This window comes from Oryzias latipes, chromosome 17 (assembly GCF_002234675.1).
Source record: "Oryzias latipes chromosome 17, ASM223467v1".
NCBI lineage: Eukaryota > Metazoa > Chordata > Actinopteri > Beloniformes > Adrianichthyidae > Oryzias > Oryzias latipes.
The window spans coordinates 3,093,973-3,118,712 of record NC_019875.2 but is presented as its reverse complement, the minus strand read 5'-3'; the positions used below and the strand labels follow the sequence as shown (position 1 = coordinate 3,118,712).

Here is a 24,740-nt window from a genome sequence, read left to right as displayed (position 1 = left end):
CGCTCCAGCTCTCTGACAAAGATGAGAACTTAAATCCACATAGACAAAATACAAGCATTGATTATGCCGTTCTGAGCGGACACCGTCCAGCGGTGGCTGACCTCATTTTAACTTCTCTTTTCCTCTGTTATTATTGCATAAGCCTCACGGTTTTGTATTATTCACATGGACAGTGCAGCAGTTAAAAGTCACATGCTAGGATTTTATCCACCAGCTACCAAAACAGAAAAATGGAAAGCGTATAAAGCCTCGTAGTTTTTGCAGGATCTTGAATTTAGTTGTAATGGTGTGGATCATGAATGTGTTTCCATTTAGTAATGACGGTTATGAAAGCCTTTTATTGTGTTGCAGGTACGACATCGAGCGTCAGACCAGGTGATGGCCTTGAAGATGAACAAGCTCAGCAGCAACAGAGCGAACATGCTCAGAGAGGTCCAACTGATGAACCGCCTCTGCCATCCCAACATACTCAGGTGTGGAAACTATCTATTGTCTGTAGCAGATTTAGAAATGGATGATTTTTTTAGGAAAGCACCAGTGGAGGCAGTTTGAAAACCTATTTAATGATCCTGATGACCAAACACCACAGAAAAGATCTGTAGCTCTACTGCATTTTTAAAACTGTAAACATCCTAATTTATTCTTATTTGACTGTTTTTAATACAACATTTAGCTTGATTTGAATGTTTTTTGTGTGTTTCTCCCTTTGTATGCATGTTTTTTTTCTCTCTCTGGTTATTGAGTCTATGCTTTTGACCCGTTTCCATTAGAGACGGCTCAAAACTGTGTCAAGCACAGAGCCCATTAACCATGGATTTCATAAACCGCCAGCTTCTGTTAGACTCGCACCAGAGGCCTTCAGGCAAAAAGCGAGGACATTTTTTGCTATGGGGGAGAAGAAGGCTGTGAACAATCATGTCAGCTTTTTAGAAAAGCTTGTCCCCGTCTGGTTTGTCTTTAGTAGAAATCAGGACACTCCTCCAGACCATTGTAGCTGCCGTGACGTTTTGTTTTAAGTTGTTCCTTCCTCTCAAATTTCTTTAGACTTAAGCAGGGTTAAGATGGGTTCTTTGGTTCAAACGCCAACGTTTCTGCACGCTAAGGGTGTCTGGCATCTAATTTTGGAAACCCACATCCAAATACACGGCATAATTAAGTATGAGAAGTCATTTCCTGCCATTTCCAGATCCACATGAAGCCATTCATTTTGAGAAACTGTTTATTCACTCTAGGTACTTTACTGTTACCTGTTCAGTAATCACGGATGTGTTACCAATTTTCTGTTTTTTCCTCTTCTAAATTCCAGTTTACAACTCCACCCAGTGTGTTTAGTTTCAGTGGGTGGTCTTTGACTGTCATCCATAACACGTTTACATTCATAGAGCAAACATAAACAGCTTCTCAGGACCACGTTTGCTTCGGTCAGCTGTTTTGTTTAGAAACCCACGATAAACATCAACCCTGTAGGCGCGATGGAGAAAGCTTTTTCACGTCATCCCTGAATCTAAACTTAGAACGACGACGGTGCGTTTGGTTTTAATGCTAATCACAAAACAAACAAACTCTCACAAATCCTTCAGTCCCTTCTGTGCTGCAGTTTAATTGAATTCCTGGTTGTTGGAGTTCTTTTTTTTTCTGTCCTGCAGCAGTCCTGGACGGCCAGGAGCAGATTGTTTTCATAATTATTTGACCCTGGCCCCGAACTCAAAATGTGCGCACCCCTGGTGAAAAGGAATGTTTGACATGGTGACTTGGTGAAGCTGGAATTAAAGCATTTTCTACGGGTGACATCACAGTTGTTCAGTCCAGGTTTCTTATACAGTTAATGGGTGGGACGAGGGTTGCAATAGACCAGGTGTGCAGAACGCCGGCGAGGGAGGGGCGTGTAGCGGCTGCTCAGGAAGGGCTGCTGGGTCAAAGGTGGGTGGCGATGGCGGGTGGCGCCTGCAGGCTTTACAACGCCACTCATATCTTTTATTTCTAATATTCTCACATTTGGACCAAATGTAAAACTCGAGAAATGCATTTAATAACAACAATGTGATGGTAGGAATAAAACCTCAAATGAGACGACATAAATTTAGAAAGAGTAAAGATTTTGGACTAAACAGATTTCCTTTCACTTCAACAGTAAACATGTTCAGAGCCTCTGGATGGGAGAGTGTGTGTAGTGAACACACACAAACATGAATAAATATTTTTGCGTGTGGACAGTCACGCGTACACATTGTTTACAAAGCCATCTTTGTTAAGCATCTCTCGTGTGTTGTGGGTGTCTTTGTGTTGAACCCACTGTGGGGTCATTGTTTGCTGAAATCCTCCAAGGACCTACAGTTGTGACCTTTAACTGCCTTCAGAGTTATGAGCACTTCAACACAGACAGTTTGTGTCTTTGCTCTGCAGCACGCAGACGCCGCGGTTGACGGAGTGCAGTCCTCTGTCACTGTTATGCTCACACTGTCATACACTGCAGAGATGGAAGGTTTTCAAGAAAAGTTCTCTGATTTTCTCTATTGCAAGACAAATAATCCTAAAGTTTTTACTGTTGCAAAATAATCTTGGTTTTGGAAAACATGTCTTAGGAACTAGAACTGTTTTCTTAAAATGCAAATTCCTGATGAGACCATTTTCTTACCCCACTGGCAGAAATGTAGATTAGTTCAAGATTTTTATTTTATTTTAAGGGATTTTTTTTACCTATTTCTAGGGTCCTTTTTACAGTGTAGAGTTCAGAGGGATAAATGCAGTACTGTCATTGAATGTATTTTAAAGATACTTTATAGAGAAATAAAATCCAAAAATTCCTCACAAGACCGGGAAGGCCGTGATTATATTTATCAAGCCTGGAAATTGATAGGCAAGAGAAATGTGAGGAATGTGGGGAAAGCAGCCAGGCTGTCATTACCCCACTGTTAACACACACTGGGGCTGCAATCACCTGCCCAGTCTTGCTCAGTTGTAGTCCTGGACTCTGAAGTTTTCATGCTGTTTTCACTGAATTCTGTTGTTCTTAGTTAGACTAAAGTTGGATTAAAAAGAATGTGATGAACTTAAATAGAATGAAATAGTTCCTAACTTTGTTGAATGAGGCTCAGATAAATGAATCTGCTGGCCCATCGTCCAAGAGAATTCACGTGATTAAAACCCTCTTGAATGTAAATTCTCCACAACCCGTGTGAAATGTCCTGACGTGACTTTTGTCATTCATAAATAAACAAATGATTATAGACTGCAAACGATTTATTGGCTTAAACTAAAACAAGTCCCATCAAATGTGCTCCTGTTGTCTGTAAATACTGACAGATATTTGTCTTTTTGCAGGTTTAAGGGAGTGTGTGTCCATGAAGGTCAACTTCACGCTTTGACAGAGGTATGTAGAAAACACACAAAAAAAGCCCCCACAAACCATGAGAGCGGAAAGCCTCAGAACAAACTAATGACACACCGGCTGTAAAGCTCTGTGCTGATTACAGGCAGCACAGCGGCGCAGTTATGGTGTCAGCACATTTCCTTCATGCTGCTGGAGTTGTTGTTGGTGAACATCACACCATCTATGAGCCGACTTACAGCCCTGTAATTGAGGATATTTATCTAGAACTGAATGTCCTTCAGCTGAATGTGTATACGTTAGTGTGGGAGTAAAATGGAACAGGTTCTCTGTTCAATGAAAGATACCATTAGTGTGATACAACAATCCTATGAAAGCACAACACGCAGATGGGACACATGTTATAGTTGAAGCCCAATAGATATTTGATCAACCTTATGGATCTAAAAATGTGAAACGAAAATGAAAGATTCAAAGCAGTGGCTTTAGGAAAATAGATGTTTTTTCTTTCCTGTTTCTCATGTCATCAGAGGAAACTGGTTCAGAAAAATACCATCCATCAGGAAAGTAGACCAAAAGAAAAGCTAGAAAGGATTTTAACAGATTGTGCTGTGTCAAAAGTGTGAGTTTTGCTTCATTCAATTGGCTGATGGTTTCATTCACTCTGGTTAACACTAAACGTTGGAGCTTTTTGTTGCTTTAAGTTGGAATAAATGCACTTCAGTGCAGGCTGGGATGAACGTGCTTCTCACAGAATAATTGTGTTCAGATATAGACTCAAAAAGTATATGTATTTATAGCGCGTCTTTGCTAATTTGCACAGACAAACTGACTGTACTTTTGTTCAGAATGTAGTAAATGTTGTTCATATGCAAATGGTTTCCCTGCACTCTGAAACAGGGATATACTCTTAAAGAAGAGTCCAAATGTAACTTTTTTTTTTACTTTACTGTGCATTTCTTCTGAGTTTTGTTGCCTTGGAGAGAAAACAGACGGTTTTTGAGAGCCGCATAGAAAGGTTGGCAGACGCTGTGGTTGGTTTATGTGCAGCAGAGTAAGCGGATGCCTCTGTGCTGTGTTATGTTACTACCAAGCTGTGCAGTGATGCCATGAGCAGGCCCATGGGACTCTGTTACCTGACCCCCATCATGACGCTGTGCTCAGAGGAAACTTGGAATGAAGTTCCTGCATGACCCCATGCCCGCTGCATTTCAAGCAGAAACACGCGTGTGCTCAGGCTGCGCTACATGCTAAAGAGTAGACCGTCTGCTGCTAGTCCACCAAACCTTTGGGAGTTTGGAAAAATATTTCTGTCTTAAAAGTTTTCATTGAAACTTTGTCGTCTGTAGAAAAAGAAAATCAGCTAATTTTTTTGTTTTTAAATAAACTAAATTTTAAAATAAAATATAAAATGCAAACTCTTGTTAAAACATTGCGTGACATTAATCCGGTCTACGCCCGCAAAAAGGTTGGAGACCATTGCTCTACAACAAAAAACTCTAGAAATAATAAACCCGAAAGATAATTTTAAAAACGAGTACATGTCTATTTGGTTTTTAACCAATCTTTAAATATTTTTGGCAGTTCCTGATGTAATCAGGCAGTGTGTTCTAAAATGTTGCACCTTTGATAGACACCAGCATTCACGGAAATGTAGTCCTGCGTCACACAACAATCATTCTTTGAGGGTTGGCTTGCATCCTTTCTGCTGAGCATCATTTTAATGCACCTCATAGGAAACGCTGCTGCTTTCCTAAGCAGGGCTGCTGGTAAGTCATGACCACTGGCAGGATTATCCCGCTGTTTGAAGCTGCTCCAAGCCCCAAACAAGGATTCTTTGTCTCCGTCTTTTCAGGGCTCGTAGCTTAGAGCACAGACAGTGCAGCAGGGCAGCTTCCCCAACATTTCCCATCTGACATATGGTTCTCATTTCCACAGTTCTCTACATAGTACGCCGTCTCAGGGAGAGTCTTTGGTGGCCTCAAACACGTGCAGAACTGAATAACTACTGTGACTAATTCTAATGTCTGGAATCAAAATAATCCTGTCAGTCTTCTTTGTTTGGACTAGAATTGTGAATAATTTTGATTGTAAAGACCGTCTGTGTTGTTTTAAAGCATACATTTTGACATGAACTCTGTCTTTGAATGGCACAAGGGGTTGAGATGTCTTCCCGTCTTCTGCCCCCCGTCTCTTTGCTCCAATTCAGCGTCTGTAATAGTAATCACAGCTAAACCAGTTACCCGGCTAACTCTTTATCCCATGTCGGTTACATTAAGTTAACTTGTGCAGTTCATGACTTGTGGCATCGGATTAGTGTGTAAGTGTGTTTCCATGCCAGCAGGAAGGTCAGCACGGTCTTCAAGATCAAAGCTGACACGAGAAGGATCCTGGGTAAACCTATTCACCTAGTTGGCTGTCTTTTGTTAACTTGGGTTACCTCTTTATCTATGAATGTGATCAGGCTGAACGGTGTTAAAGCAGTTTTTCCACATAGTCTGCCTGTGAAGTCATCAGCGTGGCAGTGGGTTTGGGAAATGTGGCCAGTACCTGTGCTTTTGTTGGTCTGTTCATCCTGAAGATGTTCTGTTTTTAGCGCAGTTGAAATCTGTAGCCCGGCTGCAGGGAGCTCACGGATCACTGAAATCAAACACCAACAGTCGGTTGTACTCTTCCTAACGAAAAGGAAAAGTCAGACACCGGCTGATGTGTGGCTCTGATTACAGCATGAAGTCATTGTGGCCTACTTCTGGTGTGCTTGTGTAATACTGTAGAGGATAGGAGGCTTCATGAGATCCTGTGATACTGTGGTGAAGGCCTGTCTATGTGTCAGAACGGCTCTCGTGGTCCACTCTGATCAATCCGAGGCTGATAAAGCCCTCCTGTTCTTCACGGGCTCTAATAGAAGGAACTAGAGATTATGAATGCATCACTTCCCTTCACACTCACTCTCTGACAGTTTCATTCTGTTGTTCTCAGCAGTGGTCTGTTTTCTGCTCTGCAATTGAACCCTAATGACAAAACTACAGAGTTTTATTCCAAATACCTTGAGGTTTCTCTTGCTTTCACTATTTAACGTCCTGCTGAGCTGGCCTGTTGATGTTCTTTTTTATTTTTAGGATCTCAGATCACAATCTTTAAAGGTTCTTTTCCCCCTGTGTGGCCACAAGTCTTTTTTTAGAGGCTGAACCACTAGTATTTCTAGGTTTTACCAATTCATTGAACAATTCTTTGCCCACATTTACTAGTTTTTGAATTTATTTTACTCATTGTTTTCTAGATTTCATTATGTTTGTTTAAGTCATGAAAGTTCAACGTTAGAGACCCACTCCAATGAAAAGGAGGTTTTTCCCACGTTCTTGGGGCATTTTTCTGATGATGGGAGACTTAAATTAGGATTAAAATAACATTTGTGAGTATTTCTTGACTCAAATCGTTGTAAATCAGGAGCAGATGAAAACATTCAGTTTGAAAAAGCGCATAGTTGTGACATTGAAAATATGTTGGGCGCCAGAAGCTCCCTGCTCTGCTCCATTCTGATGCATCCACCTGCAGACAAATAGATCCATGAACGGCTTTGTTTTCCTGTCTGAGCTGGAATCTGGATCCCGGCTGGATAGCTCCAGTATTGCTCGCCCTTTTTCTGTCGCACCGGTAATGTTAGGTTGGGAGTGTGAGGGGCTGTAAGCTAGTGGGGGAGCATGTAAACAGATGGGTGATAGAAAGAGGAGGGTGGGCTTACTCTTAATTTCTAATTGGTTGAATGCTGTAAAGCATTCAACCCTTTGTTTTCCTGTTTCTCTTTATTTCTTTATTATTTACACTATCTTCCGCCGTTTTTTGACACTTAACTACTTCTACAATTTTTAACCTATTTTAACCATTCAACTTTTAAAATGTTCAGCTCCTTCAGCTTATTCCAGCTATGACTTTTGGTTTTTCAAATCCTTGTACTTTTTAAGATATTCCAGTTTTTCCGGGAATTTTTGCCCTATTAAAATGCATTGGGAACTTATGGTACATGAGGTTCGCGGTTCGACACCCGGTTCGGACGCTTCAAAATTTTCTACCTTTCAACTTTGAAAATATTCAAATCTTTCAACTTATTACAGTTATTACTTTTGGTCATTCAAATCATTGAACTTTTTAAGATGTTCCAGGATTTTTTGCTCCATTAAAATACATAGGGAATCACTGTGCTTAACCTCTTTTACAGGTTTTCACCTATTTTAACCATTTTACTTTTAAAATGTTGATCTCTTTCAGCTCAGTTCATCCATTTCTTTTACAAATTAAGCTTTCTTTCAGCAATACAGCATTCAACCCTGCATTTTCTTCTGGAAATGCAGCTCCTTCTAGTTTCTAATAAATTCAGCGGAAACTATGTCCTAGAAAACGACACAGGTTTTTTTTACATTTTTACCTATAAGCAGCATAATCATAATTAAAGGACCGCTGGGAACACTTTACAATAGACCAAAAGATGATCAGAATGGGACTTTAAACACCTTATTTGTCTTCTTTTAACTCAGTGACACTTTGTCAGATAATTACTCACAAAGATGGTCTTTTAAGTGATATTTGTCGACACATGCAGCAACAACTCATGGACACCTTTGGAGAAAAAAAAAATACTTTTTGTATTTTGTCAGTTGTTTTTTACTTCCTATCCTGTTTCTGTGAATTCTCGTTTTGTTTTTTCTACTTTATTTTGTGCAAATCATCTGATGTGTGTTTCCATGTCTTTAGTACATTAATGGCGGAAACCTGGAGCAGCTTCTGGAGAGCAACAATCATCTGAGCTGGCTCTCCAGGGTGAAGCTGGCCTGCGATATTGCCAGCGGTGTGGCTTACTTGCACTCCAAGGGCATTTTCCACCGAGACCTCACCTCAAAGGTTAGCAAAGACCGATCACCGCAAGAAACGCCAGCTAAAAGTAGAAGTGTCGCTTGTCTAAGTACGAAAAAAAGCTTTTTTTGTTTTATTTAGGCAGAAAAAGTTTCAGTTTAAAGTGTATTTCTGTGAAGAAATAGACGCAACATTTAAATTCAGATGTGTTTACAGCAAGACTGGCATGTTTATCCATCAAACTAGTTTGTCTTTAAAGTACAGTTCACTAAAAGAGGTTTTAAATGGGAAGAACGTGTCTGGTTGATGGTGTTAGGCCACATATTTATTTCTGTGTCAGCCACTTCCTCTTGTAAGCTGCCGTTACTATGGTTTTCTGTCTTCACAGAACTGCTTGATCAAATGTGATGACAATGGCTACACTGCAGTGGTGGGAGACTTTGGCCTCGCAGAGAAGATCCCTACAAATCAGTAAGAGGACTTTCTCTGTTTTACATCAAAGTAATCGGTGCTAAAAGCTTGACTTTTGAACGTAAAGTCTTCATTCTTGTACCTTGGTGAGGATGTTTGCTATGCTATCCATGTCAAACACCCCACCAACTCTGTGAAAAAAGATGTGGCTTATAATATCTCAGCCTTTCAAAGTCTTTTTTTTACATTTTTTTTAGAGTTGAGTCAGAGCTTTCCTGTCCTGCTGTGGGTGTTTGTTTGCAAAGAAACGTTATTTTTAAACCTCCTGTGAAACATCTGTGTCATAGCAGGTTGGTGGGGGAACCCAAACGAGTCTAACGGTAAAACCCCCCGATACCCTTTTCTTGGGAAATTAAATATAAAGCTGATGCTTTCCACTGAATGTGACAGCTGTTCATGAGTGTTTGATGCTAACCCACCCACCTCATTTCCAGTCTCAGGTGAAAAAACAGGCTGGGGTTCAAACCTTCAAGTCCAGCTCCGATCATCTTTTGACCTCCTGAAAAACCATTCCCAGTGGTCTTTTAATTAGGATTAAGCTGTTTTTAGGCAAAATAAAAATAAATCTGTGTCGTTTTTGAGGACATAGTTTCTGGAAAGCGGCAGTAGTTCATTAAAAGTTCACTGCTAAGTTGTGGGCGGGACTGACTCCACCCTCTACTTTCCCTCCCCGGCACTGAGAGCTCTCTGTTCACACGCCCTACCGGAGCACCATTCTTTTTTTGTCTGCTTCGCATTCACAACAATTTGAATAAAGAAATACTCCCAAATACTGTTTGGTTTTCTTTGTATATGTCCTCCATCCATCATCAGAAAAACGCTACAAGAACATTTTAACACCAAAAACACCATTTTCATCTGAGTGGGTCTTTATCGTCTTCAGCTCTGCCTCTTCTTTTTGGGTTTGAGGACATAGAGATGGAGAGATAAAAGAATTTAACCTTTTCTTTGGTTGATTCCACACAAAAATACTAACGACTGACTTAGTTCTCTCTCTGTTAACCCCAGAGCACTTTTGCCTGGTCATTTTCATCTGAGCAAAACTATTTACATAAATTTAAATATGTCGCGTGTCAAGGAGTCTGTGCCTTCAGCAGGGAAGTCTCACATGTCCCACGAATGGGTGGACCGAAGGCCAAGTTTCTAGTATCCTTTTATTATTTTTTTTGTTTGTAATTTTTTGTTCTCAAATTCTTAATTTTCAGTAATTTTTGAGCATGTTTTTAGGAACTTCCTATGTTTTTCTTTTCCATTTTGTTACACACACCACAGTAGAGAATAAAAGACAACCTCTCTAATTCACATGTGTTTTCATGCTTTGATCTCATTCTTATAACAAGTACTTTTTATTGTGTATTTTATATGGGGTCAAAAATATCCGGCAAAAGTAATGCTGTAACTTTTTTCACAGAGAAAGTGTTCTTGGGTTAATGACCTTTTAACCCTTCCTTGGCTTATGGACCAGAACTCTTCTTCTGGAAGATCATAGCTCTTTTCTGCTCTATACACACATAAACATGGATCGTGTCATTTATTGACGATTTTATCAGTTATTTGCGTTTTAATAACATTAAGTTTTATTCTACTTTTGATCCTAACTCCAAGAATAGCAAGTGAGCTCAAGTTCTTAATTACACATTAAAGACATTTTAAAGTTGAGAAATGTCTTAGAAAATGTAAAGATAATCCAACATACAGGTTTTATTACAATGCAATAATGGACTTGAACAAAGCTTTGTGTTTGTTATTTTTAAATTCGATCCTCAGTATTGACTTTGTTTCATTAGTGAATATTTGTTACTTTATTCTCCTTACGCCTGAAATTAGCCTGATAGATGTTTTTTTTCGTTGTAGGACTGAAGTGGAGAAGCTTTCAGTGGTTGGCTCGCCGTTCTGGATGGCTCCAGAGGTCCTCAGAGATGAACCCTATAACGAGAAGGTAAAACTACAACTCGACACCTTTGTCATTTTAGTCCTGCAGCGAAAAACAGAGACCGAGAGGTTAATCATGAAACTGTCCACATGGTTCCACGCTGTAAAAAAACAGTTTTGGCATTTCATCCACTTCTTCCATTTATGGTCTTGTCTTGTAATGTGTAATTTACACAACAAGATGTTGAAACTGTTCCCACATTTTTTAGAAAGTTTGAAGAAAACTTCAACTTTAAGTCATTTTTTTTCTCTTGTGAAGAAACGAAATACCTAAAAACGCATAAAAGGCATTATTTGGTTCAGCACTAATGTTTACATTAAGTAATTATCTTTATTTGTGTTTGTGATGGTGTTAGATTCTTATCAAACTCATCGCTGCATTAATCTATTCCCTATTCTCTTGGACATATCTGTGACGTTGCCTTGTAATGTTTTCTTATGTACTTTTGAAGTTAGTATTTTGTTTTTATTCATTTATTCCTTTATTTTAATTTCGTGTCAAACAAAAAGGAGCCGTTGTTGTGGCGTGTAGTGTGGGTTTGGTCCTGACGGCATGAACAACCTTCAGAAATGAGCTCCTGTGCGGTTTCATGCTGTGCTCCTCTGTCTTCAGGCTGACGTCTTCTCCTATGGAATCGTCATGTGTGAAATCATCGCCAGGGTCCAGGCCGACCCCGACTTCCTTCCTCGCACTGAGGTGACCGCTCCCCACCATCCCACCTCCTTTTCCAACCCGTGACCTTTGAGGACTCTCTACACGTTTGTGGCGTAGAAGCGCTGATTCTGTCAGAATGCAAAGCTCGTCAACAGTTTTTTTTTTTAAATGCGTGAGCACCAATAGAAGGCTCAGCTTTACTGGCTGCCGTCAAGCATTGGTGTACGCCTGCATGAGTGAGGTAAAAAAGGTGAATCATTTTCCCAAAAGGCCTTTTTTTTTCCTGGTTGGTAAAACATTGTGGATTTTTTTGAATATTTCCTAGGAAGAAGGCAGGCGCGGTCAGTCACAGGTGCAGCTCTTCACTGACTCAGTTTCTGGGGTTATATATTAAACCCGGCCACCTTTAGTCCACCAACAATAGGACCTCTTAGACGGGATAATCCTTTGCATCCCAATGTAGATTCATGCATTAAGCCGGGCTTAGAAGCAGCTCCGAGTTGAGAGCAATAATTTGGTGGTTATTAGTCTGTCAGGCTGCAAGCATATTAGAAGTTGGCAGCCGACAGTTTAAGTCGGAGGATTAGTTTGACATGAAACCGGCTTTGACAGTCAAATGACACAATCTCAGACATCTGATGAAGCTGTGTCCATCTTCTGCTGGAGAATGAACTTCCTGTTTGCTGTTTGTGTCCCTCCACCTCTGCCTCCTGAACAGAACTTCGGCCTGGACTATCACACGTTCCAGCACATGGTTGGAGACTGCCCGTCGGACTTCCTCCAGCTGGCCTTTAACTGCTGCAACGTGAGTCCCCCCCAACTTTCCATGACAAACCTTAAACATTATAAATGGACACAACAGCCTATTCCTTTGACCATAAGCAGCTGTCTCCCTTCAGTGGGTTTGTTTTTTACATGGTTTGTATGTAGTGTTTTGGTTTTTTGGGATTCTTCTTAATTTCTTAAACAACGTTTATTCCCTCATTCAGTAAAAAGGAGCAATCTGATAATCTGGTCAATCTGATTTAGCGCGCCATCGGGGGGGGGTGTTATTCTCTGAAGTCTGGACCTGTTCAAACTGAGCATTTCTGTCAAATACTTCAACTTATTTACTCGTATTCTGATCAGACTGTGGAAAAAATTAAAGACATACTTAAAGAAACACCATCAGCTGAACTATAAACGTCTCTTTTAATGTTTATTAAATGAAATGTTGTTTCCTTTGTTACATCTATAGAGGAAGGGAGAATTAAAGATTATTATACACCCTGCTGATTGATCCTATAAAGGCTTTTCATCCTTCCTCGTCCTCGTCTGATGGCCTCCTTTCATCATCCTCGCCCCTTTTGTTCCTTCAAATCTGTTTTAAGTCCCTTCTCTTTCGACTGCTTTGTCCTACATTTTTACATTGAAACCGTCCAAAAAATTAAAAAGTCTAAGTCAGATCAAAATAATTCTTTCAGTTTGACAAAGCTCACAGGCTGAGGAATCCATTGCTATAACACTTCTTTGTCATCTCAGCTTAGCTTCATGAGCTGAGAAACCCATGTGTTTCTATGGGTCAGCTTCACTCGTCACTACCCCCAAACAAATATTCATATCTTCAAAACTCTAACACTTACTAAGAATGTTGAATTCTTGTAGGAATCACAAGGCTTTGGGCCACAATTAGTGAAAGTTTCATGTCTTTAGGTTCTAGTGTGTTCTCACAACCGCAAGTTAAAATCATGACTTGCTGTAGGAAGCAGCTGTGTGATTTCATATGGGAAGTTGAGGGATCTTGGTGTCAGTCTAGGGGCTGTAGAAGCAAAAGCGTTAGCTGCACAGGCTTTGGGGCCACATTAATCAAAACTACAGGCATTTTCAAACATTTAGAAAAAGAAATCGTGTTACTGTGACGAACTGTGATGGAGTTACAGCAGTTTGTTTGGAGGTTTTTTGTCCATTGTCTTCACGCTTGCAAACAATCTGCAGTACACATCAATGTTAAACTCCGATTAGGTGTCAAAAATGGCCTAATTTCAAACAGCTGTAGTTCCAAAACTAATTGATTTATCCAAAATAAAAGTAATACCTTAATAGCGCAATCCCTCCTCTACATTTTAAAGTTTGAATATGGTCCCTACCCTGAAAAATTGTAGGAGATACATTAATAACTAGATGAATCTGAAGCACCTTCTCCATTGACTTCTATTATATTTGAAATTCAAACAACTTTAAAATTTTTGAAGACTGTACATATTGGCAAAATTGTTTAAGGACAGCAGAAAAGTCAACAAAAGCAGAACACATGCGTGCTTGAATTTTTTTAATAGCATAAAGTATTCAAAAGTTAGGATTGCAGAAAGTTTGAAGTTGCAGAAGAGCCTTCACCATGTATTTCTATGGCAAAGGTTGCAGCAATTTTATTGAATTGCAGAAAAGCCACAAGTTGCAGAAGAGAACAATTATGTCTTTAACTGTCCTTAACATTTTGATACTTGAACAGCAGAAATCGTATGAAATACGCAGAAGAAATGGGCGGACAAAAAGCGCAGAAGAAAACAGAACATTAGTTTGATTGCACTACGCAATCAAACTAAACAACTTGAGTTCAGCCTCCACCCTTCAGATCCCTCACACATTCAGCCCACCACTCCACCACCTCCGCTAGTCTTTCAGCACCTCTCACTTCTGAATATTAATCTGTAAAAAAATGAGGCCAACACCAAAGAGGAACCAGTGAGGAGGAAACAAACACGGATCTCCTGCACTTGGCAGCAGCCACCGGTGCCGACCGGCCAGCTTTTACAGAGCTGGAGTCCAGCTGGGACGGCTCCACCTTTGTGAGGTGAACCTCCACCTCCACCTCCACTGAGACAGCAGCTGACCCAGAGAAGGGATCTGTGCTTAGACAGATCAACAAATGATAGAAAGGAAAAACTAAAGAGGACGAGTGAAAGAATGAGTAAAGAGTGACGTTTCTTTTCTTCCGTCCTTCATCAGATGGATCCTAAACTGCGTCCGTCTTTTCAAGACATCGTCAGACACCTGGAGGAGGTTCTGGTCCAGCTGAAGGTGGAAGACATGCAGCATGCGTGTGTCGCTTTGAGCGGGGAGGCTGACAAGAAGATGATTCCCAAAGGTACCACTGCTGCTCCTTCATCTCCACTTGTTTGACGGAAAATGGTGATTGTACATTTCTGCAAAGGAATGTTTAAGGAGGGAAAACCTCGGTTCAGGAAATGCAGCTAAAAATACTGAATGCATTTCTCATGGCTCATTTCCATCCGTCTGACTCCTCGTCTCTTGAAAAGCCGGAGCGTCGTGTTTCCAAGCGTGCTGTTGACTCTGCATGGGTTCAGTCTGTTTACAGTACATGCAATCCTTTCACCTTCAGGCCAGTGGAAGCCCCTCCAGTATGCTCTAACATATTAACTAAATGTTGACTTGAAGAGGAAATCTGGTCTGAGATCAACATTCCTTTGTGAGACACTTGATCCTTTCAGGTCCAGGTTTAAATGCTAATTTGGTCCAGCGTGTAGCCGCCGGCGTGTCTGACCATCAGAGGGCAGCAGATCGCCAGTTTTTGGTTCAATTCTTTTTGACAAAAAGTGCAGATGTGAGCAATAATTTCTGAATGTCCACCTGCTAATCTTAATGCTGCAGTATGTGACAGTGAGGTTAAGCTGGTTGATGGATCTCCTCTGAAGCTGTCGTTTAGAGGAAACCGGAGCCTGGATCCATCGCGTCCCGTCTCATCAGCTGTTGACTTATGCTTTGGGAGATTCTTCTCCCCAGATGCCTTCATGCCCCCCTCCCCTCCTCGCTTGTCCCTCCCCGCCGATAACATCAGCGTTTCCTGATACCAGCATGACCCTGGTGGAAGGTTCCTGTTGCATAACTTCTCAAAGAGAAGTTTATGGGCCGAAGATGCATTTCTAAAAAAGTGAAAATAAGAAATTACTTGTGTAGTAATAAATGCAGTGAACTCAAATAGATAAATAGGAAATAAACTGTTATTTGTTTCGATTTGTGGGCTGTTTAAAATAACATCTGTTTCTGTGGCTTGTTTTTAAGACAGTAACTAAACTGTGTAAATGGTTTCCAAAAACGTGTCATTTTTGATGATGAAAACATGTTTGTGGGAGAGAGAAAAAAACCAAACATGAAGAGTTATCTGGTCTCTTTATGGTTCAAGTTTGAAAGGAACTGGTGAATGTGCTGCCATCTAGTGCTCGTTCTGGATTTGGAATTGATTTATTTCAAGCAAAATTGGAATGATTGGAAATTGATTGGAAAATAAGTATATACATACTCCCACACACGCGTGTAAATAGTTTGGTTAGTAATCATATAGGGCTGCACGGTGGCGCAGTGGTTAGCCGTCTTGCCTTACAGGCCTTGGTTCAAGTCCCAGCTGGGGGACCTGAAACAGAACACCAATGGGGTCCTTGCTGTGTGGAGTTTGCATGTTCTCCCCGTACATGCGTGGGTTCTCTCTGGGGACTCCGGCTTCCTCCCACCGTCCAAAAACATGCTTCATAGGTTCATTGGTTTCTCTAAATTGTCCCTAGGTGTGAATGTGAGTGTGGATGAGTGTGTGTTTGTGGCCCTGAGACAGACTGGTGACCTGTCCAGGGTGTCCCCTGCCTTCACCCACGAGTGGCCGGGATAGGCTCCGGGGACACCTGGACCCCGAAAGGGACAAAACGGTTAAGAGGATGAATGACACATATTTGCACTCATGCATCCGTTTTAGATTTCCATTTTAAGAAGAAGTCATTCATACTTGTTTTGTATTTGTTTCTTTTTTCTCCTTCAAGGTGAGAAGATCCAGGGGTTCAAGCGTCAGAATCCTCTTGGTTTCCAAAATGACAAAATCCCCCCCAAATCCCCCCGCCCCAGGCGAAACATCTGGCTCAGCCGCAGCCAATCGGACATCTTCTCCTGCAAGCCTGGAAGGAAAGTCAACGTCCAGGACCCCTACTACAACCCCCCCAGCTCCCAGAGATCCCCCAGAGCTTGCAAGGTCAACCCTTTCACTGCCCGCGAGGACTTATGCGGCGGGAAAATTAAGTTTTTTGACGTCCCCAGCAAGTCCGTCTTCTCTCTGGTGTTTGACCTTCACTCGCCTCCTGGCAGCGCGTTCAGCAACCATCCCAGCTCTCACGGAGCCGGAGGAACCCAGCAGCAGACATCCTACTACTGGCAGCAGCTGCCGGGAAGGCAGTGCCACTCCTTACCGGTGTCCCCGCAGCTGCCACGCTCAGAGATGGTGCACCTGGCGGCGGCCATGGCCACCAACAATAACGGCTCTGTGACATGCAACGCCGGCCAGCTGTCCGCCACTCTGCCAGGTGAGCTCAGGCGCCCAAAGGATCCGTTTCTACAACAGCTTTAGTCAGAGTCAGTTGGTTTTAATGCTGGAAAACAAAATTTGAACCTTTTCTTGATATAAAATCCAGTCCATCGTCCTTTTTCTGAACCCGCTTAATCCCTTTTGGGGCCATTTATGCATTTGACCAATCGGATGGAGCCTTTTATGTTAGATGTTTGCCTCCTTTGTAGATGAGGGTCATTTGGAGTATCATTTTTAATCTCTTGCTGTGAAATGGAAATGATGTTTGCGGTTCTTTTGCTATTTGTTCATGTATCGCAAGTTATATCATCAGCGCAATACTGATCACTACTATTGCAAACGCAAGTTTTCCTCATTTCGTGCAGCCCTAATATTTGTCTGAATTCATAAAAAAAAACATTTGGGTTTTTTTTTTCTAGGCCGATCAATTGGGGGGAAAAAGATCAGATGCAGAACTAAAATATTGACTGGCTTAGTTATTTGTTATGTCAAGGTTGAGTCAAACATTTTTCCCCTGGTTATTTCTAGAACTGCTTTGTGATGGTCGCAATCTAAAAACTCTACTTACCTTTTCTAATAGTATTGTTTTAAAAAGGAAAAAGAATCGAAAATATTTGAGGACAAGAGACATTCATCAATTTTTAACCCAACTAACAAAAGTCAATTCCTATCCTGCAAAGACGATCTGCATCTGCTGTGTTTGAATCCACATGACAGTCAGGTTACTCTTCATCTTTCTGCACATCAGCTCTCCTCTTCCTCTTCTCCTCTTCCACCAGCTGACCTCCAATCAGAGTTTTTCCCTCAGCAGGACCTCTGGACTTCCTAAGAAAAGCCCCTTCGAGTTGCAGAACTTCCTTTTTGCTTCTGTGTTACCCCCTGTCATTACGATCACGTTGGGAGTGGGGTCATCTGGACCCCACAGGATAGCACAAGGGTTAATCAGCGCACTGTGTTCTGATTGGCTGTAGACCATGTCAATCAATCTCCTCTGTGCTGTGTCTCCTGTACGGAAAGCGGTCAGTTTGCCAGAGTGTGAAAATGATCATTTCTGTCTGACAACAGTGGATAACGTGAGCAGGCAGGAGTTTTATAACATCTATAATTATACTTTGCGGGTTTCCCCTATTGCAGTTCTGTCAAGTTCTGCGCTGAACGAGGGAACCCTGCTTCTGTTTTGAGTGTTATTAAACAGCAGAAAACCTTCATGTAGTTTGATGTGGTTGAAGTGAATGAATCCATTTTCTGAGAATTCTTAAGGCATTCTTTCTTGGATTGGGAGGGGCTGTTGCTCAGACAGCAGGTTTTTAGAGGAATACTGAGGAAACACGTGAACAGATCCAAATACCGCTTTGGGGTTGTTTTTGGTAAGAAATGAAGATTGAAATACACTTGAAAGCTCAAACAGTTGATTTTACATGATGCAGGCCCTTTCAGTTCTTTATTTCTTGTAAACACAGATAACATCTGGGTTCAGGTGTAGTTTTCTCTGAGGCTGCTGCACATTCAGCTTCCTTTTCCTTTCCTTGGCCCCCACTTCCTGACCGTTTCACATGTGGACATGTGCCTGCAGGCCGCTCACTCTTCCTCCTGCTGCTTGATCGTGTTCTTGGAAGATCGCGTTGGAGTTTTTCACAGCTTGTGGGATTGAGTGTAACTCTTTCTCATGTTCTGACCCGTTTTGTCTTCATTTTATGCTCCACAGCCTCTAATTCCAGATCCGAGACCAGCTTGATATCAAACGACGTCCGACAGAGGGCGTTGCTGAGCGGCTGGGCCAGGAAGTTCTTTGTGGTCGACATCCCACCTTACTGCAGGCAGAGAGGAGGGGATGATGACGGAGACGACGAGAAGAAGGAGGGGAACAAGGAGGACGTGAGCGGGGAGAGCTGGTCTCCCATAATCACCAGCAGTGAGACGGACAGCGGGGAGGCCATGGACTGCTCCAGCAGCCGCGAGGAAGAGGAGGAGCACCAGCGGCGAACGGAGGCATGTCCAATGTGACTCAGAGGAGAACCACAGGGACAGGACAGGAGAAGAGCGACTCCTGCATGTGAGAGTGAAAGATCGGGAAAAATGAAAACTAATGTTCATTTTCCGTCATTCAAGTGAATGTATCACAAGTTAAATGAATGAACCACTTAACTTAGGTAAGCCTTTTCCGAGCCGTCGCCCTGCTGGCATGGTCCTGAAGGAGCACACGACCCCGTCATCCACAAATCTGCATAAAGATTATTTTTCTGAAGAGGTTGTTTATATTTAATGCCGACAGATGTAGATTTTTAAAACGGTCCTTCACTCTCGTCACGTCTATAAGAAGGAATATTGAAGATTCCTTTATTTGTGTAAGAATTCAAATGTATATTTTGATATTTTCTGTGTTCACTGTGAGATGAAACATCTTCACACATCAAATCCCAAACAGTACCTTTTCTGTTCCAGGAAAAAAAAAAAAAAATCAAATTTTCCCGCTAAACTCCACAAGGAAGAAGAGCCAAAGTCTCCACTGAAGGCAAAGGCAGCTCAGTTCAGGAAAAAAAACACACGACATGTTCATCACCCGAGCAATAACCCTCTGCAGAACTGGGTCATGTGGTTTTCTGTTTTGGTTATTTTTTGGTTAAAAAAACCCATTCTGCTTGGTGGAGTCGTTGTGCCATCAGTGGCATAAATCAAGAAAAAACTAGTAAAAAGAAGCTGTGTCTGTTCTAATGTTTAACTATGTCACAATAAGACTGCATGAAGTCGTTCTGAAACTGGAAATGATCTGGTCAGAGATGACTAGTGGAGTTTGACAGTCGGTGTAGCTTTTAAGGGTTAAATGAAGACCAGTACAATGTTCATTTCACAGGAAGCTGTAACTGAAAAAAGAACGGTGCCGCTTTGCACTAAAACAGTATTGTAAACCAAAGGGATTCATGCTGAGTTTGATCATCTGTTGGTCACTAATCCCTCTGGACTGTTGTTTTTTATGCTTAAAAAAACTCCAGCTCATCTCTGGACATTCATGAAATCTCTTTTTAATGAAAATTGAGGCTGAAAAAATAGATGAAGGGACTCAAAACATTTCCTGAAAATAATAAAAATGGCAGAATTTGGTGGCAAACTTTCTAAACCTGAAACGTAGCAACTCTGTTCAAAACAATTTGGAATAATCTAATTCAAACTTGAGGAACAGCCTAGAAAACAGTTTTCTGTGAAGCGCCTGCATTAGTGGGAGCTTCTTCATGACCAACTGGACTCCTGAAAGATCAGAAAGATGTTCCCATCATTCATAAATATTAAAAACATTTTGCCATCAACACGCTCACTGACTTTATGTTGAGTTTCTCTGCTGCGTTTCCTGTTCTGTGGCTTCTGTAAGCTCTCACTCTGTTCAGTAGGAACTCAAACACACCTGTCCAGGTGTCACCAGGGAACTCTGTCACTACCTTTCTATGCAACTTTTAATTATCTCACGGTTTGATGGGATAAACAGTTGATATTTATAAAAAAAACCATGTAATGTCTTACCCTTTTGTATATTTGTGTCAAATGCTTGTGTTTTCTGCTTTGTTGATAAAGATTGAGATGTTTTTTCCTGACCAAATAACAAAACTTCCTTGAGTTTTCGGTGTTTATTTATTGGAAGTGAGTGATTTTAAACAGGCTCCGGAGTTTTGGGCAGACAAATGGCTTTTTCATTTTCCATTTAAATAGTTATTGAAACTAAGGCTCATCCATACGTGGCTGAAACATAACTGTCATGAGAAAAATTCTTGATAACGTCTAGACTTAATCCATAAAGCACAGCGGTAGGAGTGTGATGGTATGGGGCTGCAGAGACATTGGGGAATTATCTAATTAGATGGAACTTCTAATGTCTTAATTCAAAGGTCCGGCTGATTGATCGGACTTTCAAACAGGAAGCAAAGTACAGCATCAACCAAAGTTTCAAAACAAAAGTAGAAGCATCAACTTAGCTAAACTCTGGGACTACAGTGGGGATCAAAGGTATGGGCACCCCAGGTCAAAGGTTGTATTCAGTCGCATAAAGATGGAAACATCAAATGAGATGTTCTTGTAATATATAAAATAAAAAAATTATAAATAACACACCAAAATGATGATGTGTGCAAAAGTTTGGGCCCCCTGCAGACTCAGGGCCTCGTGCCTTTGTTCCCAATCGTTTGCAAAGCGGAGTGGATTTTAATCTCAAAGGCTGAAATCATGAGGAACTGCAAGTTCTAATGAAACCCAGCAGTTGTTCCAGATGTTTGCACGAGGCAGAACCACCAATACTAGAAAGTGTCTTGGTAAATAAACTATTCAGTGCATTATAGACTGTTTTCAGACAGTATCCAATGAATCTGCAGAGGTTAAAGGTCATGTAACCCTTGTTCTATCCTAGGTACTTTAACATTGGGAGTTGGGTCATCTAGACCCACTAGACAGTATCCTGAACCTTTTTTCTTCAATGATTTGTGATCTTCACTGGTGTCCATGGATAATCTTTCCACCTTTGTCATGGTAGGGAGAACACGCCAATGGAAGGGGGGGGGTCATCTAAGATAGCACAAGGGATAAACAATATTTTTAAAAAAATCGGAAAAATTGACAAAGAAAAAGAAGAAATAAATGTATTTATGATATTATACAGCAGGAAGTCATCAAAGCAGTTTTTTTCAGTATTCCAAGTTAGTTTTGTTTCTATCAATTCTAGATCTCATTTGACCTTCAAACATCATGGAAGTGAGACAGATTTTAGGTTGGAAAAAATGTCTTTCTTGCTTTATTTTGCTTGTTTTTACAGCTCCATTTAAATGAGATTCAAGTTTGTTTTGTTTAGAAAGCTAGAAGAAGGGGTCTGAACCTGAGGCTCCGGAGCCACATGTGGTTCTCTGGTTAAAGAAAAATACTAAGCTTTTTACATTTTAACAAGTAACTAAAGTGAAAAGTGAGCAAGTAGTACATTTAAAAAAGTAAAAGAACTCTAAATCGTTCCCAAACAGTGATGGACAGTATGCATCACGCTGCCGTGCTCCTGACTACAGTACCCATAATGCTACAGCAATCTATCAAGCTGTGCAGCTTCGTAGGTAAAGTCAAACATTTTGACAGATTTTTTTGCTCCATTTACTACAGAAAATCAATTGTAGGTCAGTAAGACTACCAGTAACCAGAATTCATATCATTTACTGTGTAATAAGTAGGAATAAGTATTTTTAGTTTACTATTTTACTGTCAATGACTTACGCCGTACCCGATTATAAAGCAGATTACCTATTTTTGAACAAATTCAACCATTTCAACAATAAAGGAAGCATCAATGAATTAGCTCCAATTTCATCTTAGTTAGATTTAAACATTTCTGTCTTAGATTCACTGCAAACGACAAACTAGAACATTTTACAAAACAACGAAGTAACTGATTTAAAAAACAAGCAGTTACATAAAGAATGACCCTGGTTCCAATTATCTTGTTGTTTCTGGACATGTTTCAACCAAAAATCAAATACCCTTGGTGATGACAGACATTTAAAAACCAAACGTAAGAGAGCTGAACAGGTTTTTAACGTTCTTAAAGTTGAGGAATGTCTCACTTTAGTCTGCAACTTGGTGCCCAGCATACAGAGATTTCTACCAAGGATCTAAATTTTGTACAATTTTTAAGATGATAGAAACCCTTTGCAGTTCCATTGACACTGTTGTTGCTTTCAAATGCACAGCCGTGAATCCACTTACATGGCTCCTAATGAATGTGAGACTTGCAGTCTCTTTCAAATCCATTTCCCGTTGTGGGACAGCAAACGTCTAACACACCACAAAGCCAAATAAATAAAGTTCTGGGGGAAGGCATGAATGCTAGTGCACGGTTTTCTGGTGGGATTTCAGGCTGGAGCGCTGCGTGAAGCACTTCCCGCACAGCGAGCATTGGTAGGGCTTCTCCCCACTGTGGACCACCGCGTGTCTGATCAGGTTGCACTGTTTGGTGAAGCTGCGACCGCACTGCGTGCAGCTGAACGGTTTCTCCCCCGTGTGACACCTCAGGTGCTCTTTGAGTTGACTGAACCTGGTGAAGCCTTTGTCGCAGTAGGTGCAGCTGAACCTCTTCTCGCCCACGCCGGGCCTCCAGGGCGTCCTCATCCTCCTCACCAGGCTGAAGCTGCTGCGGCTGCAGTGGGACCCGGAGGGGCTGGGGGCCGCCAGAGCCGGGTTGTCTCTGTACGAATGCTCTGACGGATGAGGAGTCGGGCCTGCATCCATGGAATATTTCCCAGAAACACCGTGTGCTTCCTCCAGAGGGGGTCTCCTGTATCCAAACGTTCTAGCTCGGCGCTTCACCCTGGCTGCACTCAACAAAACGGCGTGAGATTTCTCTGCTGAGTGAATTTTTTCCACACGGAAGCTGCTTTGAGGAGCAAACGTGTTGGGAATCTGCTCAATGTGCTGCCCAGAGAAGGAAACGGCAGCATCTCTGCACAAATCTGCGGGCCACAGGTCGGCTTCAGCTTCCACACGAACAAAAGAGCAGGCCGGACCGAAGGGAGCGCCGCCCTCTTCATGCTCTTCCACCTTCTCCTGTTTCAAGATGACCTCTGCCTGGTCGTGGTGGCTGTGTAGCTGCTGGTCTGGAAAGGTGCCGAGGCCTGCTGAGGATTCAGAGTCGGGTAGACGTTCAGGTGATGGAAAGCTTCCAGGACGACCTTCAGTCTGAGCCACGTGTGCGGCGGCAATGCAACACGACAGTTGCTCTGATCCAGAGGCTAGAAGGAAAAACAGAAGAGTTCTACTTTAAATAAAATAAACCTCTAAAAGAGAATGAATCCCCCATTTACAATTTAAGAATTATTAAAAGCTCATCTAGTAGAGCTTAATGTTTTTTTTAAAGAAAGAAAATGTCAAATGTACATTTTGAAGAAATATTTAAGAATAAATGATGCATAACACTAGAAAATTGTATCTTTTATAGGAACTTCAATTTCTTTAATTTTTAAAAATCTATTGTATCTTCAGTAGGATCATGTAAACGTCCGGACTGTAAATGAGGATTGTTGACGTGTAGGCTGCACGGTATTCCTCTGAAGGTTTTTTTTTTTTTTTGTTCACAATAAACTTCGTTTACAAATGATGCTGATAAATATAATTGTTTGACAGAGACATGACTATAAACCGTCTTTCCACCTTAAAAAATGTTAATATGAAGCATTTTCAAAACAAAAAAAATCTTTTACTGTTTGCCCTGATGTTGTGTGACTGTTGTGTGTTTGCACGCACTCTGTTCGTCCTCCATCCTCCACGCATGCTCCTCTTTAACCTGCACGCGCTCACTTTCGTTGGCAGGTTCCTCCAGGTTTGCACACTGCAACAGTGAGCACGTGAGTCAGGTAAACACGGACAGCGGGGACGGAAGGTCAGTCCGCATGTGCAGGAGAAAACAGGACGTAGTTTACCTGGTGAAGGTGGTTCTGAGGCTCCGCCTCCTCGCGTCTCTCTGTTCGAGAAACTTCCGTGACAGAAGCGGAGAGCCTCTCCTCTGCAGGAGCGCTCCACACTGAGGAAGAAGAGCGAGCACAGGTGAGGAGGCTGGACGCCGCGTGCGCCCCTGCTGCGCACCGATCATCACCGAACCTCGCGCCGCTCACCTTTCCTCCGGGCCCTCATCCTGCTCCTCCTCAGCTCTGCCTCCATCCCCTCGCATTTGGTCTTCAGCAGCTCGATGTCCCTCCGGCTCTGGCTCACCTCCAGCCGGAGCACCGCGCAGCAGTCATCCACGCGCCGGTCTATCTCCGCCACAGCAGCCTTGGCCAGGACCTCCATGACGGACAGCAGCTGGTTCTGGAAGCTGCAGTTCTCTGTCATACCGGAGCCGTTCTTCACCCACCACAAAAGAAACAGAAAAACGCTTAAAAAGACGTTATTGCTAACACGTCTTGACTCTTGTTGCAGAGAAAAAGACGCGTCTGCTTTCCACTAGTTCCTTTATTGAAGGCAGGGGAGAAGGTTTGTTTGTACAGCTGTCAGTTCAGATCACGCGGGCGGGGTTGATTTTTTTAAAAATGTTTTCGCTTCTATCATAGATGGGGTTTTACTCTTTTCCTAAATGCCTGTAATATTAACACAATCTAAGTTCAAAACAATAAATAACCGTACTATTTAGAATGACATAAATGAGAACCCCGCCC

General features: G+C 41.8%; 2 protein-coding genes across 3 annotated transcripts in view; one reads left to right on the top strand and one right to left on the bottom strand.

Moving 5' to 3' along the window:
* Positions 1 to 20,181, top strand: part of LOC101168985 (dual specificity testis-specific protein kinase 2) — a 32,341-nt gene extending 12,160 nt beyond the window's left edge. For both annotated transcript variants that reach the window (XM_011486014.3, XM_011486015.3), the window contains exons 4-13: positions 352 to 473; positions 3,322 to 3,370; positions 8,078 to 8,224; positions 8,565 to 8,647; positions 10,502 to 10,586; positions 11,193 to 11,276; positions 11,953 to 12,039; positions 14,220 to 14,358; positions 16,040 to 16,573; positions 18,281 to 20,181. In XM_011486014.3, coding sequence (XP_011484316.1) covers positions 352 to 473; positions 3,322 to 3,370; positions 8,078 to 8,224; positions 8,565 to 8,647; positions 10,502 to 10,586; positions 11,193 to 11,276; positions 11,953 to 12,039; positions 14,220 to 14,358; positions 16,040 to 16,573; positions 18,281 to 18,579 — 1,629 coding nt within the window. In that variant the 3' untranslated portion in view covers positions 18,580 to 20,181. The remainder of the gene's footprint in view (positions 1 to 351; positions 474 to 3,321; positions 3,371 to 8,077; positions 8,225 to 8,564; positions 8,648 to 10,501; positions 10,587 to 11,192; positions 11,277 to 11,952; positions 12,040 to 14,219; positions 14,359 to 16,039; positions 16,574 to 18,280) is intronic.
* Positions 20,182 to 21,180: 999 nt separating this feature from the next.
* Positions 21,181 to 24,711, bottom strand: LOC101168737 (gastrula zinc finger protein xFG20-1). Its single transcript, XM_004078684.3, has 4 exons — positions 24,201 to 24,711; positions 24,009 to 24,109; positions 23,833 to 23,917; positions 21,181 to 23,321 (listed from the first exon to the last, which is right to left on the bottom strand). The coding sequence occupies exons 1-4, from the start codon at positions 24,415 to 24,417 to the stop codon at positions 22,420 to 22,422; spliced, it is 1,305 nt and encodes a 434-aa protein (XP_004078732.1). The 5' UTR covers positions 24,418 to 24,711; the 3' UTR covers positions 21,181 to 22,419.
* Positions 24,712 to 24,740: the final 29 nt, after the last annotated feature.